This window comes from Mus caroli, unplaced genomic scaffold, assembly GCF_978045245.1.
Source record: "Mus caroli unplaced genomic scaffold, Mus_caroli_1 scaffold_8, whole genome shotgun sequence".
In the NCBI taxonomy this organism is placed as follows: Eukaryota; Metazoa; Chordata; class Mammalia; order Rodentia; family Muridae; genus Mus; species Mus caroli.
In genome coordinates, this window is record NW_028227263.1 from 136253494 (window position 1) to 136270876 (window position 17383).

At 42.8% G+C, this 17383-nt stretch overlaps 1 protein-coding gene across 1 annotated transcript; it reads right to left on the reverse strand.

Moving 5' to 3' along the window:
• Nucleotides 1-4490: 4490 nt before the first annotated feature.
• LOC147003675 (uncharacterized) lies at nucleotides 4491-14696 on the reverse strand. Its single transcript, XM_085842289.1, has 5 exons — nucleotides 14439-14696; nucleotides 10555-10593; nucleotides 9079-9205; nucleotides 8319-8405; nucleotides 4491-6812 (listed from the first exon to the last, which is right to left on the reverse strand). The coding sequence occupies exons 1-5, from the start codon at nucleotides 14514-14516 to the stop codon at nucleotides 5899-5901; spliced, it is 1245 nt and encodes a 414-aa protein (XP_085698415.1). The 5' UTR covers nucleotides 14517-14696; the 3' UTR covers nucleotides 4491-5898.
• Nucleotides 14697-17383: the final 2687 nt, after the last annotated feature.

The following is a 17383-nucleotide window of genomic DNA, read 5'->3' on the forward strand; positions in this document are numbered from 1 at the left end:
CAGACCCATTCAGCTCCTTGGGTACTTTCTCTAGCTCCACCATTTGGGGTCCTGTGTTCCATCCAATAGATGACTGTGAGCATCCACTTCTGTATTTGCCAGGCACTGGCATAGCCTCATAAGAGACAGCTATATCAGGGTCTGTCCTTTCAGCAAAATCTTGCTGGCATATGCAATAGTGTCTGCGTTTGGTGGTTGATTATGGTATGGATCCCAGGATGGGGAGGTCTCTGCATAGTCCATCCTTTCTGTCTCAGCTCCAAACTTTGTAACTCCTTTCATGGGTATTTTGTTCCCCATTCTAAGGAGGGACGAAGTATCCACACTTTGGTCTTCCTTCTTCTAGATTTTCTTGTGTTTTGCAAATTGTATCTTGGGTATTCTGAGCTTCTGGGCTAATATCCACTTATCAGTGAGTGCATATCATGTGAATTCTTTTGTGACTGGGTTATCTCACTTAGGATGATATACCCCAGATCCATCCATTTGCCTATGAATTTAATACATTCATTTGATTTTAATAGCTGAGTTGTACCCCATTGTGTAAATGCACCACATTTTCTGTATCCATTGCTCTATTGAGGGACATCTGGATTCTTTCCAGCTTCTGGCTATTATAAATAAGGCTGCTATGAACATAGTGGAGTATGTGTTCTTATTACCAGTTGCAACATCTTCTGAATATATGCCCAGGAGAGGTATTGCTGTATCTACTGGTAGTACTATGTCCAATTTCTGAGGAACTGCCAGACTGATTTCCAGAGTGGTTGTACAAGCTTGCAATCCCACCAGCAATGGAGGAGTGTTCCTCTTTCTCCCCATCCTCGCCAGCATCTGCTGTCACCTCAATTTTTGATCCTAGCCATTCTGACTGGTGTGAGGTGGAATCTCAGGGTTGTTTTGATTTGCATTTCCCTGATGATTAAGGATGTTGAACATTTTTCAGGTGCTTCTCAGCCATTTGGTATTCCTCAGTTGAGAATTCTTTGTTTAGCTCTGTACCCCATTTTTAAATGAGGTTATTTGATTTCTGGAGTCCGGCTTCTTGAGTTCTTTGTATATATTGGTTATTAGTCCCCTATCAGATTTAGGATTGGTAAAACTTCTTTCCCAATCCGTTGGTGGCCTTTTTGTCTTTTTTACAGTGTCTTTTGCCTTACAGAAGCTTTACAATTTTATGAGGTCCCATTTGTTGATTCTCCCTCTTACAGCACAAGCTATTGGTGTTCTGTTCAGAAATTTTTTTCCCTGTGCCCATATCTTCGAGGCTTTTCCCCACTTTTTCCTTTATAAGTATTAGTGTCTCTGGTTTTATGTGGAGTTACGTGATCCACTTAGACTTGAGCTTTGTATAAGGAGATAAGAATGGATCAATTCACATTCTTCTACATGATAACCACCAAGTAAGCCACAACCATTTGATGAAAATGCAGTCTTTTTTCCAATGGATGGTTTTTGCTCCTTTGTCAAAGATCAAGTGATCGTAGGTATGTGGGTTCATTTCTGGGTCTTCAGTTCTATTTCACTGATCTACCTGTCAGTCACTGTACCAGTACCATGCAGTTTTTATCACAATTGCTCTGTAGTACAGCTTGAGGTCAGGCATGGTGATTCCACCAGAGGTTCTTTTATTGTTGAGAAGAGTTTTTGCTATCCTAGTTTTTTTGTTATTCCAGGTGAATTTGCAAATTCCCCTTTCTAACTGTGAAGAATTGAGTTGGAATTTTGAATCTGTAGATTGCTTTCTGCAAGATAGCCATTTTTACTTTATTAATCCTGCCAATTCATGAGCATGGGAGATCTTCCTATCTTCTGAGATCTTTGATTTCTTTCTTCAGAGAATTGAAGTTCTTGTCATACATATCTTTCACTTGCTTGCTTAGAGTCACACCAAGGTATTTTATATTATTTGTGACTATTGTGAAGGGTGTCATTTTCCTAATTTCTTTCTTAGCCTGTTTATCCTTTGAGTAGAGGAAGACTACTGATTTGTTTGAGTTAATTTACATCCAGCCACATTGTTCAAGTTATTTATCGGGTTTCGTTCTCTGGTGGGATTTTGGGGTCACTTAAGTACACTCTCACATCATCTGCATATAGTAGTATTTTGACTTCTTCCTTTCCAATTTGTATCCCTTTGACCTCCTTTTGTTGTCTAATTGCTCTGGCTAGGACTTCAAGTACTATATTGGATAGGTAGGGAGGGTGTGGGCAGCCTTGTCTAGTTTCTGATTTTAGTGGAGTTGTTTCAAGTTTCTCTCCATTTAGTTTGGTGTCGTTACTGGTTTGCTATATATTGCTTTTACTATGTTTAGTTATGGGCCTTGAACTCTTGATCTTCCAAGACTTTTAGCATGAAGGGATGATGAATTTTGTCAAATGCTTTCTTGGTATCTAATGAGATGGTCATATGGTCTTTTTCTTTGCTTTTATTTATATAGTGGATTGCTTTGATTGATTTCTGTATATTGAACAATCCCTGTATTCCTGGGAATAAGCCTACCTGATCATGATGGATGACTGTTTTGATATGTTCTTAGAGTCTGTTTGTGATAATTTTATTGAATGTTTTTGCATCAATATTCATAAAGGAAATTGGTCTGAAGTTATCTTCCTTTGTTGAGTCTTTGCAAGGTTTAGGTATAAGTGTAATTGTTACTTCATAGAACGAATTGGGTAGTGTTCCTTCTGTTTCTATTTTGTGAAATAGTTAGAAGAGAATTGGTATTAGGTCTTCTTAGAAAGGCTGATAGAACTCTGAACTAAACCCATCTGGTCCTGGAATGTTTTCGGTTCGGAGACTATTAATGACTGCTTCTATTTCTTTAGGTGTTATGAGACTGTTTAGATGGTTTATCTGATTCTTATTTAACTTTGGTACCTGGTATGTGTCTATAAATTTGTCCACTTCATCCAGATTTTCTATTGTTGTTGATATAGGCTTTTGTAGTAGGACCTGATTTTTTGGATTTCCCTGGTTTCTGTTGTTATGTCTATTTTCAGTTCTAATTTTATTAATTTTGATGCTGTCTCTGTGTCCTCTGGTCATTTTGGCTAAGTGTTTATCTATCTTGTTCACTTTTCTCAAAGAATCAGTTCTTGGGTTTATTGATTCTTTGTATAGTTTTGGTTGGCGGGGTATCCAAGACTTGTGATAATGGGAGAACTGGGTTCTGATGATGCCAAGTAACCTTGGTTTCTCTTGCTTATATTCTTGTTCTTGCCTCTCACCATCTGGTAATCTCTAGTGGTACCTGCATTCACTATCTCGGACTGGAGCTTGTCCCTCATGTTATCTTGGTTGTATCAGAGCTCCTTAGAGTACAGTTGTCTCTGTGATCCTTTGATCCTGAAATCCTGGGTGTAAGAGCACCTGGGAGTCAAGCTGCCTGTAGGATCCTGAAATCTTGGCATGACCAAGCTCCTGAGATCCTGTGATCCTATGGCCCTGGGTATGTTAGAACACCTGGGAGTCCAGCTTCCTCTGGTTGTTGAGGGGTTGGGCACAGAGCTAGCACCCAAGGTCTAATCATGGCACTGGCTCAGACAGGAAGGTGCCAGTTTCTTTTCATCCCCCAGAGTGGCATGTCTTTAATACCAGTACTCAGAACCCAGAATATGGTAGGTCTCTGAGTTCTAGGACAACCTGATCTACATAGAGTTACAAACTAGCCAAACTAACAAAATAAGACTGTGTCTAAACAAAAAAAAACCCATAGATACAGGGTCAGAAAAACAGCTCACTAACAGCACTTACTGTTCTTGCAGATAACTTTGGTTCAATTCCCAGCATTCTCTTAAAGGTTTACAAGGATCCGGAACTCCAGTTCCAGAGACTGATGCCTGTTATGCTCTCCAGTGGCGACAGACACACATGCAGCACACATCACACAAGCTTACAAAAGTGAATAAATCTCTTATATATGTAGATAATGGAGAATTAAAGCCACAATTATATGCTACTATATATTTTTTGTGTGTGTTTGATTGGTTTAAGTGTTATTCTGTTTGTTTCTTTTTGAGGCAGGTTATCTCTATATAGTCCTGGCTATCCTGGAACTCAATACGTAGACCATGATAGCCTTGAACTCACTGACATCAGCTGCCTCTGCCTCCTGAGTGCTGGGAGATTAAAGGCCTGTGCCATCAAGCCAGAGCCAAAATAGTTACTAAAATTGTTAAAGTGAACATCCCATGACTTGGAAAACATCAGGATGTGACAAACTGGCCTCTGATATGCTGCAGGAGGAAAACTGAAACACACAGCCTTTTAGAAGAAAATCTAGTAACTTCTTAAAAATGTAAAACATGGGCTCCAGAGAGGGTCCAGAATGTAAGTCCATATGCTGCTTTTGTAGAGGACCAGGTTTCCATTTCCAGCAAACAGACTGCTTCATACCTATCTGTACCTGCTGTTCCAGGAATCCAATGCATTTTTTTTTGGGGGGGGGGCTTACAGGCATCAGTTATTCACTTAGTATTCAAACAAAATGTGCAGCCGAAATACTCACACATGAAACAAACAACATACACCTAAAACATATGGGTCGCACTCCTATATAAGAGCAGAAGGTGCTACACAGAGCTGGTCCCCAACGAAAGTAATGACACAATAGACATGAAGACTACAGTAAATGATCATTTATCCCACGGACTGCAATATTCAGTGAGGGAAGAAAGGGCAACCAATAGAACAAACAACAACAAATATATATGTCTTATTTAAATGGAGGTCACACTCTCTTCCTCCCCCATTCAAAGTCAGTAACATGGAGACTCCAATCCACACTGGTGCAGTCAAGAACACAGCTTCCTCTTGGTAAGTCCCCAGAAAGCATTAACTTCTTAGGAATAAGATGGCAATAATTCTCATCTTGCCTCTGTATTCTTCTTTGATGAGTAATTTTCAATGACTGACTTCCTCACAAGAGCCACTCTCAGAACTTTTCTGCTCAAAGTCACATTCACTCCTAAGGTTCAACAAGCCTGGTCAATGGCTGAAGCTTTCTCTACGTTCTCTGCATTCACAATCCTATCTGGGTTGTGTCTGTGTTGCTAATAAGAGCATACTTTGTTCAAAGTCTTCCCCAGATTCAGTGGGTTCTTGATGCATGTCTTCACTGTGGCCTCTTAAGTTAAATATGATGGAAGTGTGGGTGAAATCTCCCCACATTTGAAGCACTTTTGACTTTTGTCCAGTGAATATCCTTTTGTATAGATAGGGTAGATCATGGAAACAATTTCCCATGTTCATTGCACTCAATACATATAGTCTATTCAATGTGGAGCCAGTCCTGTAGCAAAACACTTTGCCACATTCTTTGCACTCATGATGCTTTGCTGCATAAAATCCCTGATGTTAAATGAGGCTGCATCCCCCACACCCTACACATAAAAGCCTTTCCTCTACTATGAACCTGTTGGTCATTGATGATGTGAGTTTTATTTTTTAACACTTCCCAGATTTACGACATTCAAAAGATCTTTCCCCTGTTTGAGCTTGGACATGATAAACAAGGCTGGATTTTTTTCTTAAATGATTTAATGCATGTTTTAGTTAGGGTTTCCATTGCTTCAAAAAGACACCATTAGCACGGCAACTGTTTAATTGGGTCTGGCTTACAGTTTCAGAAGGTCAGTCCATTATCATCTTGGCAGGAACCATGGCTGCATGCAGGGAGACATGGTTCAGAGGAGCAGAGCTTTTATATCCTGATCTAAAGGCAGCCAGGAAGAGACTCTTCCACACTGGGTGGAACTTGAGCACTGAACCTCAAAGCCCATCCCCACAGTGACACACTTTCTCCAACAAGGCCACATCACCTAATAGTGTCACTCCCTATGGGCCAAGCATTCAAATCTACGGGGCCAAACCTTTCAAACCACTATAGTATACTTCTATGGCTTTTCTCCAGTATGAACCCGATAATGATATAAAAGGCTGGATCTGTTCATGTACGACTTGCCACATTCAGTGCATGTAAAAGGTGTCTCTCCTGTGTGAACTCGCTGATGAGCAACAAGGAAGCAGTTGTGCTTGAAGGTTTTGCCACACTCACTGCACCTGAAAGGCTTCTCTCCGGTGTGTATTCTGAAATGCCTAACAAGAAAGGCTTTTTGGCTGAAGGACTTGCCACACTCGCTGCACTGAAAAGGCCTTTCCCGAGTGTGTACTCGAGCATGATAAATGAGGCTGGATTTCTCCTTAAATGCTTTGCCACATTCACTGCAACTGTAAGGCTTCTCCGCAGCATGAATTTGAAAGTGACGTGTAAGGTTGGATCTGGTCATATATGATTTCCCACATTCGGTGCAGGTAAAAGGTGTCTCTCCTGTGTGAACTCGCTGGTGAGAAACGAGGGAGATATTATGCTTGAAGGCTTTGCCACACTCATCACACCTGAATGGCTTCTCTCCGGTGTGAATTCTGAAATGCTTAACGAGAAAGGCTTTTTGGCTGAAGGACATCCCACACTCACTGCACTGAAAAGGTTTTTCTCCAGTGTGTATCATCCGGTGTCGATTGAGGTGGGACGTGCTAGTAAAAGTTTTGCCACAGTCGCTGCATATGCAGTTCTTCTTTTCACTCTGAATGGCCTCTCCACTCTCAGTGTTCGTGGGGGCATCCCCAAAAGTCACTTGATGCCTTAGAAGACCCGAGGAGGTCTGAAGGATCATCACATTGTCCATGCTTAGCAAGGGTGTCTCAGCACAGCACAGCATGTGCTGTTGCAGCGTGGATGAATTGGCACCTTCTGCAGACAGACTCTGCTCAAAGGGTGACATTTCACTCTCCACTTTGATCCAACAACCTGGACACAGAGAAATCCTGATGAGTGGCATGTAGACTATCAAGTGATAGACAGACAGACAGACAGACAGACAGAGAGACAGCACCTATTACTAATGGTGATCTGAGGTTTCTCATAGAACAAAGGGGCTAGGGTCCAATACCATGCTGAATTTGTCAATATCGTATGTTCTATGGACCTTAGGAGCAGCAAGAACACAAGCATGGAATATGTGACAGGGAGGCGTGCTAGCAACAGTAACAAACTCTTTCCTCACCAATGGCTCTCTGCAAGCTTCAGCTGCTAGGGATTCAAGACACAGTGCAGAAGGCTGTGTAGAGTTGTATGGCATGGTACCTAAAGAACCTGAATTTAAGGACTGCCAAGGTATAGTGCATGGTAGAAGAATTTTAATTCAGCAACATGGCTGCTCTGGCTGGAATACAGACACTCCTATAGTACACACTTTTAATCTAAAACATTGTAGATAAGGTTAGTTAGTAGAAGAAGCAGCCATGTTGGAAAGTGACTTTTAATTGAGGGACAAAGTGATGAATCAGAGCAATATTTACTAAATGAATCAGCGATCGGACAGGAAAGCGAGTCTACTTCAGAGCAGACAGAGTGTTCAGATGAAGTTTTTTTTTTTTTTTTTTGGTTTTTCGAGACAGGGTTTCTCTTTATAGCTCTGGCTGTCCTGGAGCTCACTTTGTAGACCAGGCTGGCCTCGAACTCAGAAATCCGCCTGCCTCTGCCTCCCGAGTGCTGGGATTAAAGGCGTGCGCCACCACGCCCAGCTTCAGATGAAGTTTTTACCGGAACAGTTTAACAGGTTGCAGAGAGAACAAGGTAGACATAGGTGAAGACAGAATGAACCAGAGAATGAGAATCCAGAAGATTAGAACAGATTGCTAGAGTTATTTTGAAGCCAAACAGAGAAATTCAGTCAGAAGCCAAAAGAAGCCGTTTGAACTGAAGGAGTTTGAGCCAGAATAGCTGAGTTAATCATCCTGCCAGAATTCAGAAAGAGCTAGAACAGGTGAGCTTATTCAACAGTAAGTCTCCGTGGTTGAAACCACTCTAGGCCTTGATTAGATTGTACAGAGGCTAGAAGCTTCCAGGACTAGGCCTAATTTAGCAGTTGGAAGCTCACTGCCTCTCAGATGACAATTACATCAGGCAAATAAGAGTTACATTTACAGTGCACACCATCACAATACAGGAACAGCTGTGTTTCACAGGGTTGCCAGGCAACAGGTGGTGGCGCACGCCTTTAATCCCAGCACTCGGGAGGCAGAGGCAGGCGGATTTCTGAGTTCGAGGCCAGCCTGGGCTACAGAGTGAGTTCCAGGACAGCCATGACTACACAGAGAAACCCTGTCTAGAAAAGCCAAAAAACAAAACAAAACAAAACAAAAAAAAAAAACCAAAAAAACATTCAAGACTGATACCCAAGGGACAGTTCTGGTTCAGAATTAATACCTTCAAATATCAAAAACCACCACACTCTCTGTACCTATAACATACCTGGAGTCAGGAATCTTAATGCAGGCACAGAGGGCTCTCCCCAAAACTCCAGATGAGTCATGTCATGTTTCCCAGAAGGTATAAGTCCTAAAGGACATGATACAAAAAATGACAGTTCTGTACTAAGTGATGTACCACATACAGTAGACAAGAATAAAGCCTAGTGAGAGTAATTCTGTTAAGGGTGTCTTGCAAAAATAAAATAAAATAAAATATAAAAAAATAATAATGGGCTCACCAGTGCCACAATTCCTGCTACATTCAGACATAAGGCATGTCAACAAAAGTACTTGAATCACAAAGATGCCAAATATTTACACTGTCATCAGGTCACAGAGAATCAATCAATGTTAAGACTCCTGATACCAGGCCAGGCGTGGTTGTGCAATCCCTTAATCTCAACACTCAAAAGACAGAGCAGAAAGACCTTGGCATGTCAGCGGAGAGCCAGGTCTACATAGCGCATCCAGCACAGCTAGGATTCTCAGGGTAGACCCACGTCTCAAACTACACCCAAAAAGTTCCTAACACCCAATTGATTCCTGTGTGCCTTTGCTGCAATTGAGAAAGACAGAGCTGTTGTGAAACTAGCCTTGGTTTCTAATCTGTATTTCATACTCCAAGACAGTGGGGGAAAGACTGGCTGTTCATAGGCCAGATTTGAGAAAGATACAGCTTTCTCAAAAAAAAAAAACAAAAAAAAACAAAAAAAAACAAAGGAAAGCCTGGAATATGCTCTGACAGGATGGCAGGGTCTTACCCAGCGAAGACATGAGTGTGAAGATCTCTGACATCACAGTCTGGTACAGGAGCCTTTGAGAGTCATCAAGCAGTGTCCATTCCTCCCAGGAGAAGTACACAGCCACATCCTCAAAGGATAAATAATCCTGAACAATAGAGAAAGTTGAATTTATATGAATCTTCCTTGTCAGGGATTCCTGGTACCCTTAAGTCATTCCCACTTAGCTTTCTACCTCAGAGGATACTAGGCTGTGAAACTATTCTATTGATAGCCAGTCTATCCTCATGTTCCCACCAACTACTGTGCTCATCACTCAGCAACAACAGTCAAGTTGACATAGGGGCTTAATTACTTTTCTATTACTGTGAAGAGACACCATGACCAAGGCAACTGATAATAACAAGGAGTTTAATGGGGCTTACAACTCAGAGGGTCAATCTGTAACCTCCATGTCAGGGAGGATGGATACAGGCACACACAGCACTGGAACAGTTGCTGAGAGCTTACATCCTGATCCATAGTACAGGACCAGGCAGAGAGAGTTAACTGGGAATGGCAAGAGCTTTTGAGACCTACAAGCCCACCCCCAGTGACACACCTCCTCCAACAAGGCTATACGTCATTATTATCTCCAAAGTGTTCCACCAATAAGGAAAGAGCTAGAAGTATGCAAGGCTATGAATATCTGGAGGGTGAGTTCATTGAAACCATCACAGCTGGAGTCAATCCAAGCTAGAAGAGTGTCCCTCCTTTCTTTTTTCTTTTCTTTTTTTTTTTTTTTTTTTTTTGGGTTTTTCCAGACAGGGTTTCTCTGTATAGCTCTGGCTGTCCTGGAACTCACTTTGTAGACCAGGCTGGCCTCGAACTCAGAAATCCGCCTGCCTCTGCCTCCCGAGTGCTGGGATTAAAGGCGTGCGCCACCACGCCCAGCATGTCCCTCCTTTCAATCGGAGAATTCACCTGGACGCCTCCCAATCAGACACTAACATGGATTCCTCCCAATCATCTGTTTCACACAGACTACATTTGGGTCACTCTTGTCCACTCTGTCCCTGGCACAAAGGCCAGGAAGCCATCTGTACATGACCTCAGGACACACAGATCATTCTTCACACTGAGCTTCCATTCAATCTCAGTATGCAGACTCAGCCCTCAGCTGTTGTGCTACCACAATTCCTACCTTCCACTAAAGCCAGTCGAACTCATGCAGGCCTGAGCCTTTCTAATCATCCCCAAGTCATCTCACTTTCAGGCCTGGTTTAATGTCATCACTGGAGCTTTAAGACCTTTGAATCTTCAGCAATGGTTACCATAAAGGGAAGCCTAGCCATGTAATCCCTACTCTGGATGTGGGGACCTTTCATTCTGAGCATGTGCCAGGGAAATCCAGTGGAAAGGCAGAGAGAATTCCGCACAGAGTCCCAGGACACCACAGTCCAAGAGATCACTTATGTATTAATTGGGGAGTGTGATTGCTGGGCACCCTCCACTTACCTCTTCCTGGTTGGCAGGTTTCACTGAATACTGGGAAACCTGTAGGAAAACAAGGTTGTGAGTAATAAGCAAGAGTGTTGGTATCCCAAAGGTTCACCCAAGTCCCCTCTCATACATGCAGTTGGGTACCCCCAAGTACCCACTGGACTCCATCCCTTAATGGTGTCTCTTACTGGGTGACCTTGGACAAAGAATCAATCTCTTCAGTTTGTCACCTGAAGATAAGCATGGCAGCCTGTCTCATTTACTGTTTTATTGCAGTGAAGAGACACCATGGCCAAAGCAATTCTTTTCTTTTTCTTTTTATATTTTTTTATTACGTATTTTCCTCAATTACATTTCCAATGCTATCCCAAAAGTCCCCCATATCCTCCCCCCACTTCCCTACCCACCCATTCCCATTTTTTTGGCCCTGGCGTTCCCCTGTACTGGGGCATATCAAGTTTGTGTGTCCAATGGGCCTCTCTTTCCAGTGATGGTCAACTAGGCCATCTTTTGATACATATGCTGCTAGAGTCAAGAGCTCCAGGGTACTGGTTAGTTCATAATGTTGTTCCACCTATAGGGTTGCAGTTCCCTTTAGCTCCTTGGGTACTTTCTCTAGCTCCTCCATTGGGAGCCCTGTGATCCATCCAATAGCTGACTGTGAGCATCCACTTCTGTGTTTGCTAGGCCCCGGCATTGTCTCACAAGAGACAGCTATATCTGGGTCCTTTCAGCAAAATCTTGCTAGTGTATACAATAATGTCAGCTTTTGGAAGCTGATTATGGAGTGGATCCCTGGATATGGCAGTCTCTAGATGGTCCATCCTTTCTTCACAGCTCCAAACTTTATCTCTGTAACTCCTTCCATGGGTGTTTTGTTCCCAATTCTAAGAAGGGGCACAGTGTCCACACTTTGGTCTTCATTCTTCTTGAGTTTCATGCGTTTAACAAATTGTATCTTATATCTTGGGTATCCTAAGTTTCTGGGCTAATATCCACTTATCAGTGAGTACATATTGTGTGAGTTCGTTTATGCTTGTGTTACCTCACTCAGGATGATGCCCTCCAGGTCCATCCATTTGCCTAGGAATTTCATAAATTCATTCTTTTTAATAGCTGAGTAGTACTCCATTGTGTAAATGTACCACATTTTCTGTATCCATTCCTCTGTTGAGGGACATCTAGGTTCTTTCCAGCTTCTGGCTATTATAAATAAGGCTGCTATGAACATAGTGGAACATGTGTCCTTCTTACCTGTTGGGACATCTTCTGGATATATGCCCAGGAGAGGTATTGCTGGATCCTCCGGTAGTACTATGTCCAATTTTCTAAGAAACCGCCAGACTGATTTCCAGAGTGGTTGTACAAGGTTGCAATCCCACCAACAATGGAGGAGTGTTCCTCTTTCTCCACATCCTCGCCAGCATCTGCTGTCACCTGAATTTTTGATCTTAGCCATTCTGACTGGTGTGAGGTGGAATCTCAGGGTTGTTTTGATTTGCATTTCCCTGATGATTAAGGATGTTGAACATTTTTTCAGGTGCTTCTCTGCCATTCGGTATTCCTCAGGTGAGAATTCTTTGTTCAGCTCTGAGCCCCATTTTTTAATGGGGTTATTTGATTTTCTGGAGTCCACCTTCTTGAGTTCTTTGTATATATTGTTTATTAGTCCCCTATCTGATTTAGGATAGGTAAAGATCCTTTCCCAATCTGTTGGTGGTCTTTTTGTCTTATTGACGGTGTCTTTTGGGCCAAGGCAATTCTTACAATTAAAAGAAAGCATTTAACTGGGTGCTAGCTAAGGGTTTCAGAGTGTTCATCCAGGATTAGCTTGGTGGGGAGAAGAGAGGCGTGGAACCAGGGCAATACCTGAAGTCTTTACATTCTGATCTACAGGCAGCACACACACACACACACACACACACACACACACACACACACTTGCACTGGATTAGGTGTGGGCTTCTGAAATCTCAAAGTTCACTCCCAGCCAAGCCCTTCCTCCAACAATACCTTACCTCCTAATCCTTCCAATTCTTCTCAAACAGTTACACACCCTGGTGACTGAGCATTGAAATATCTGAGCCTATGGAAACTGTTCTCATTAAAACTAACATAACTTCCTATTCCCAAAAGAGACTCATAGGTCTGGAGCGATCACCCTCTTTTGGTGTGTCTGAAGATAGCAACTGTGTACTCATATACATAAAATAAATAAATCTTTAAAAAAACAAACAAATGAGAATCACAGTCTCAACCTCAGTCCTATGTGTCAAGTATTTGGTACAGGCTCTTCCTGAGCACATGACTAGTGCTTCTTTAACAAATTTCACAAATGGGTACATATGATTTCAAAATGTAGTTTTATCTACCCATATTGAATTATGACTTTGGAATTAATTAGCCTTTACACAACATTTGCAAGGCAGAAGCAAGCAGACTTTTGTGCATCTGAGTCCAACCTGATGTACATAGGCCAGCTAGATTCATGGGGAGTGTCAATGGGGAGAGGGAGGATAGCTAATAACAAGGCAGACTTACTCAAATACTGAATGCAATCACAGAATTGTAAAATCTTTCAGTAATACTTAAAAATTAGTATTATTAATTTTAATTACTAATATAACTTAGTAATATTATTTAAAAAATAAAATTTATTTTTAATTAGATTTTTCTTCACAGCTACACTTAGCTCAGCAGCACATCCTGATGGCTGAGTTTTTAAAATTCATTGGAAAGGTAGGAGAGGTTGGCTCCAATTAGGGCACTTTCACCATGAACCAGAGTTCAGTTGGCAGCCCTTACCCAAAGGAGACCCTAACCCAGAAAAAGGCAAATCTCTGTGAATTTGAGGCCAGTCTGGTGTAAACAGTGAGTTTGAGCCAAGATTAAAAGTAAATGAATAAAGTAAAAATAAAACAAAGCGTCCTTTAATCTCATCACTTGTGAGTTAAGAGATAGAGGAATCTCTCTGAGTTTGAAGACACTCTGGTACATAGAGAGACAGGACAGCCATGACTACATAAAGAGGCCCAGTCTGAGGGAGAAGGAGGAGTGAGAGGGAGAGGGAGAGGGAGAGGGGGATGGGGAGAGGGAGGAGGGGGAGCGGGAGAGGGGAAGGGGGAGAGGGACGGGGAGAAGGAGGGAGAGAAGGAGAGGGAGAGGGGTGAAGGAAGAGGGAAGAGGGGAGAGTGGAAAGGGGAGAGGGAGGGAGGGAGAGCTCGAGCCCACCAGGCCTCCTGGGGGCGGTGGAGGAGGAAAGGAGGTGGGGGAGAGGGGCATACAGAGAGAATAAAATAACTTCATCCAAGATGTGAACACCACCATCACCCACCCTACAACTCCCCCACCCCTGCTACAGCTTGCATTCCAACTCGAACATGCGTGCGCACGATTTACCCAAGGATTCACAGGTCTCTGCCTACATCCAAATTACCCCCACCCCACGCTCGGAAAATGACTAGATCGAATCTCTCACCTGTTCAAATCTTCTTGGCCACCAGAGTCTCTCTATACAAAAGTCAGGTCCTTAGGTGCACTGAGCCCTTTCCCTCATCTAATGCCAGTAGAGGTCACCCCAGAGGTCTGTCAGAGCTCAGGCCCTCCCACAAGCCTTGAGAGGTACAGTCCACCAGACACTGTGAGTCAGAGGGGATGGCTTTAGCGATCTAGCACACAGATGTCAAAAACAAAAAACAAACAAAAAAACCAAACCCCAAAACAAAAACCAAAAACCAAAAAAACCAAAAACAAACCAACCAACCAAACAAAAAAACAAAAACCATAATTTCGTCCACCGGTGTCCTACAGTCGGGAACATGGGAGTCTACCCTGTTGGCTCCTGACCCAGATCTCAGCGCTCTAGAACTCAGGTAGGTGGGCGATCACTAGGCACTCACCTGGGGCAGGGCTCCACCCGCAGTCTCCACAATCACCATCCGGCTCCACTGGCCAGCCGGGCCCTGGGACGTGGCCATCCTTCCTCGAAGCTCGGATCAGATCACACGGGTTGTCGCAAACCTCAGTTCCGTCTCCGTGACGGAGGAAAAACTCCTCAACTCTACGGTTTTCCTGCCATGACCAATACTGATAAAACCAGTTTTCTGTGAACCAGACTGACAGATCCAGAAAGTTTCAAAGAACCTCCTGCAGGCAAAGCCGAAAGTCCCGCCCAGCGTCCTTTTGTCGTCACTAAAACGCCTATTTTAATTGGCTATTCTCGGTGCAATGTCTTCTGGACAATGTAGTTCAGACATGATCAAGCGCCAGGAAGTAGACACACCTCCCCAAATGGAGCCACACGCTCAATCTGTTAGGGCGAGGGTTGTGATTATAGATGTGTCAATATTTCCTTGAGCTACAAAGGCTGGGCTTGCTGAAACGCTCCTAAATTACAGAACTGCTGGCAGAGGCAAGTTGATGTTTGGGATTAGAAACTAGCCTGTCACTGTGAGTTCCATACCAGAGAGGAAACCTCTGGGAACTTTACAGAGTGAACATGACCCTAAGCTGGGTCATGTGAGGAGAGGAGATCTGAAAAGAGAAAGAGGGGCCACCAACCAAGAGGGACTGCCTGAGCCAAGAGAGTAGCACGGCTAAAAGTGGGTCAGAGGAGCTGGAAGGAGGAAAGCCCAGAGGATCACCTGGACTGGGAAGTTTTTTTTTTGGGGGGGGGTGGGGGTGGTGGTGGCTGTGGGGAGGGAGGCATGCCAGTCAGGAGGGACCTATATGCAGTAGAGACAGAGGGATGCTGAGGCCACTGTCCAGTTTGATATGTTAATGGACACTTTAGTTCAACATTTTTGCCTTGAATTTAAGACCCAACAGGTTGTAGGCCTTTGTGTGAATGATACTTGACAGGTCTTCTTGCAAAGAAAACTCAGGAAATTACCACAGAGGAAGAGAGAAAGGACATATTTGGAATCGAGTATTCTTTTACCACAGATCTCAAGAATTCAAACTCTTCTCAGTTATACACATCAGACAGGAGGTCATCACGAATAACTTTTCTATTGTGCATCCCCATGTTATGAGAAATTTGGGGATGCATAACTGGATTCAGCCCAGAAAACGACTTTGGTGTGGCACTGAGGATGCAGTTCACTTCAGAAGCAACGTCTAGAGCAGCAGCTTCGCGGGGAAAGGGAACACTGGAGCATATGTAACCGGATCTAGTCTGCAGGGAGTCCTGTTAACTCCTTAACACTGCTTCTCCACTGTCCATCTCTGCAACTGCCCTGGTATCCATGGCGAAGCTGTCTGAACTACATTAACCAGAAACCACTGTGTGCATAAAGGCAGGAAGAGTGGCGGGAGGTGTTAGTGCATACATATACTCCCAGTGGATATCTGAGTTTGTGGCTAGCATGGTCTACCATCTAGTGCAACCAAGGCTACACAGAGAATGCCTGACTCAAAGGAAAGAAAGGAGAGCGAGAGAGCGAGAGAGAGAGAGAGAGAGAGAGAGAGAGAGAGAGAGAGAGAGAGAGAGAGAGAGAGAGAGAGAGAGAGAGAGAGAGAGAGAGAGGAGAAAGGCATTCACCTGGAGCCTAGACAGGTCTGAAATTTGCACCACCACGGTATAACTCGTCTAAGTCTTGGGTAGAATCACCCCTATTCATGTGCCTCTCTGGTCAGCCCTGTCTTCGTGCCTAGAGATGCTGGATGGGGTTGCAGAGGATCCTTAGTTTACCTGATTTTTGCAGCTCTCTGTGGTGTGGGTCCTAAGCCCAGGCAGAGGGCCGATGTCCCTGATAGTGATCTAGTCTTACAGTCCCGTTTTATTTATTATTTTTACTCTTATAAAGATGGTGTTTGCGGCCGTGTGGCATTGGTACATATAGCAGACATATGATGGAGTTTAAGGTCAGCCTGGACTACAGAGTGAGTTTCAGGACAGCCAGGGCTACACAGCTATTATAAATAAGGTTGCTATGAACATAGTGGCACATATATCCTTATTACAAGTTGGAACATCTTCTGGGTATATGCGCAGGAGAGGTATTGCTGGATCCTCCAGTAGTTCTATGTCTGCCAATTTTCTGATGAAACACCAGATTGATTTCCAGAGTGGTTGTACCAGCTCACAATCCCACCAGCAAAGGAGGAGTGTTCCTCTTTTACCATATCCTCCCCAGCATCTGCTATCATCTGAATTTTTGATCTTAGCCATTGTGACTGGTGTGAAATGGAATCTCAGGGTTGTTTTGATTTGCATTTCACTGATCATTAAGGATGTTGAACATTTCTTTAGGTCTTCTCAGCCATTCGGTATTCCTCAGTTGAGAATTCTTTGTTTAGCTCTGTTTGTACCCCATTTTAATGGGGTTATTTGGTTTTCTGGAGTCCAGATTCTTGAATTCTTTATATTGAATCTTAGTGTCCTATCAGATTTAGGATTGGTAAAGATCTTTTCCCAATCTGTTTGTTGCCATTTTGTCTTACAAACAGTATACTTTGCCTAAGAGAAGCTTTGCAATTTCATGAGGTCTCATTTGTCAATTCTCGATCATACATCACAAGCCACTGCTGTTCTGTTCAGGAATTTTTCCCCTGGGCCCATATATTCGAGTTTTTTTTCCCCACATTCTCCTCTATTAGTTTTAGTTTGTTTTTATAAGACACTACATATTATATATACACAAACATGTATTTATATATACATTTTACATTATATATTTATATGATATATTTATATTATTTCTAGATTATAATTTATATTATATATTATAATTATACATTTATATATTTATATTACTTTATATTAAATATTTATGTATTTTATATAAGACCATACGTTTTTTATAAGTTTATATATATGTTTATATTATACATGTATATTATA

Excerpts from the sequence above, each read along its gene's own strand:
- LOC147003675 (XM_085842289.1), bottom strand. The coding sequence starts at position 14,516 with ATGGCCACGTCCCAGGGCCCGGCTGGCCAGTGGAGCCGGATGGTGATT. Across the intron at positions 8,406-9,078 it reads CACACTCATGTCTTCGCTGG|GACTTATACCTTCTGGGAAA; the intron begins GTAAGACCCTGC and ends CATGTCCTTTAG. Across the intron at positions 6,813-8,318 it reads ATTAAGATTCCTGACTCCAG|GTTGTTGGATCAAAGTGGAG; the intron begins GTATGTTATAGG and ends CTCTGTGTCCAG.